Raw genomic sequence first — 802 nt, forward strand, 5'->3', positions numbered from 1 at the left:
CTTCGGTGATTGGGGCGCGGCTGGAGGAGGCCCTAGAGGGAAGGACTTCGCGGAAGAAACGGAGGATCCTTTTCCCTGTTTTTCCTCCGGGATTTTCGTCCTTCCGATTCCACTTCTGTGTCGGGAGGCTCTCGCCTTCCCCGCGTCCCGTGCTCCTCCGCCCTCGAAGTCGCGGTTCCTCTCCGGCCCGACGCCCTAGCAGGACCCCCCTAACACACCAAGGTGCTTCGGGCGGCGTTGAGGGGTGCGCTGAAGACGGCGCCCCCAGAGATGGACGTGTGTGACCTGGAGGGCCCGTGGGGTCCCCACCACCACATCGCGTCCTTCACCTGCGAGAAGGACAGCCTCGACCACAAGAGAAAGGGAAGCAAAGGAGACTTCGTCCCGATGCCCGACAAGACTCATGCGGCGCAGCAGCTCCACGCCCTCCTGCCGACCAGACCCGACGTCGGTGAGTCGCGTGAGTGGCGCTTGCCGATGGGGAAGGGCGGGGGATAGGAAGAGGCTTGGAGGCGATAGGAAAGCTGGATGATGGGGAAGGGCGGGTGACGATATCGCTCGGTGGCAGTGGGTGCACTGGCGTCGATGGGTTGGGAATGGGGAGGGCTGCGGGGAAAGTGATGTCAGAGGCACGAGAGAGAATCCCCAACGGATGGGGGTGGTTGTCTGGGTAATTTCGTTCCTCATTTTCTTATTTTGAGATGGTTTTGTTTATTGTTTGCTGTGTATTTAAAGTGATGGTATGAGTGTAATTGCTTTTTTGTGCTTCCTTCTCCTATCTAACGCTTAGCATTTATTTGGT

The 802-nt window shown here is 58.6% G+C and overlaps 1 protein-coding gene across 1 annotated transcript in view; it reads left to right on the forward strand.

The window, feature by feature from the left end:
- LOC119590668 (clavesin-2-like) overlaps positions 1 to 802 on the forward strand; it is a gene marked incomplete in the record, with an annotated part of 51,482 nt that overhangs the window by 45,636 nt on the left and 5,044 nt on the right. The window contains 1 exon segment of the mRNA XM_037939348.1: positions 1 to 451. Coding sequence (XP_037795276.1) covers positions 271 to 451 — 181 coding nt within the window.

Source organism: Penaeus monodon, chromosome 27, assembly GCF_015228065.2.
Source record: "Penaeus monodon isolate SGIC_2016 chromosome 27, NSTDA_Pmon_1, whole genome shotgun sequence".
In the NCBI taxonomy this organism is placed as follows: domain Eukaryota; kingdom Metazoa; phylum Arthropoda; class Malacostraca; order Decapoda; family Penaeidae; genus Penaeus; species Penaeus monodon.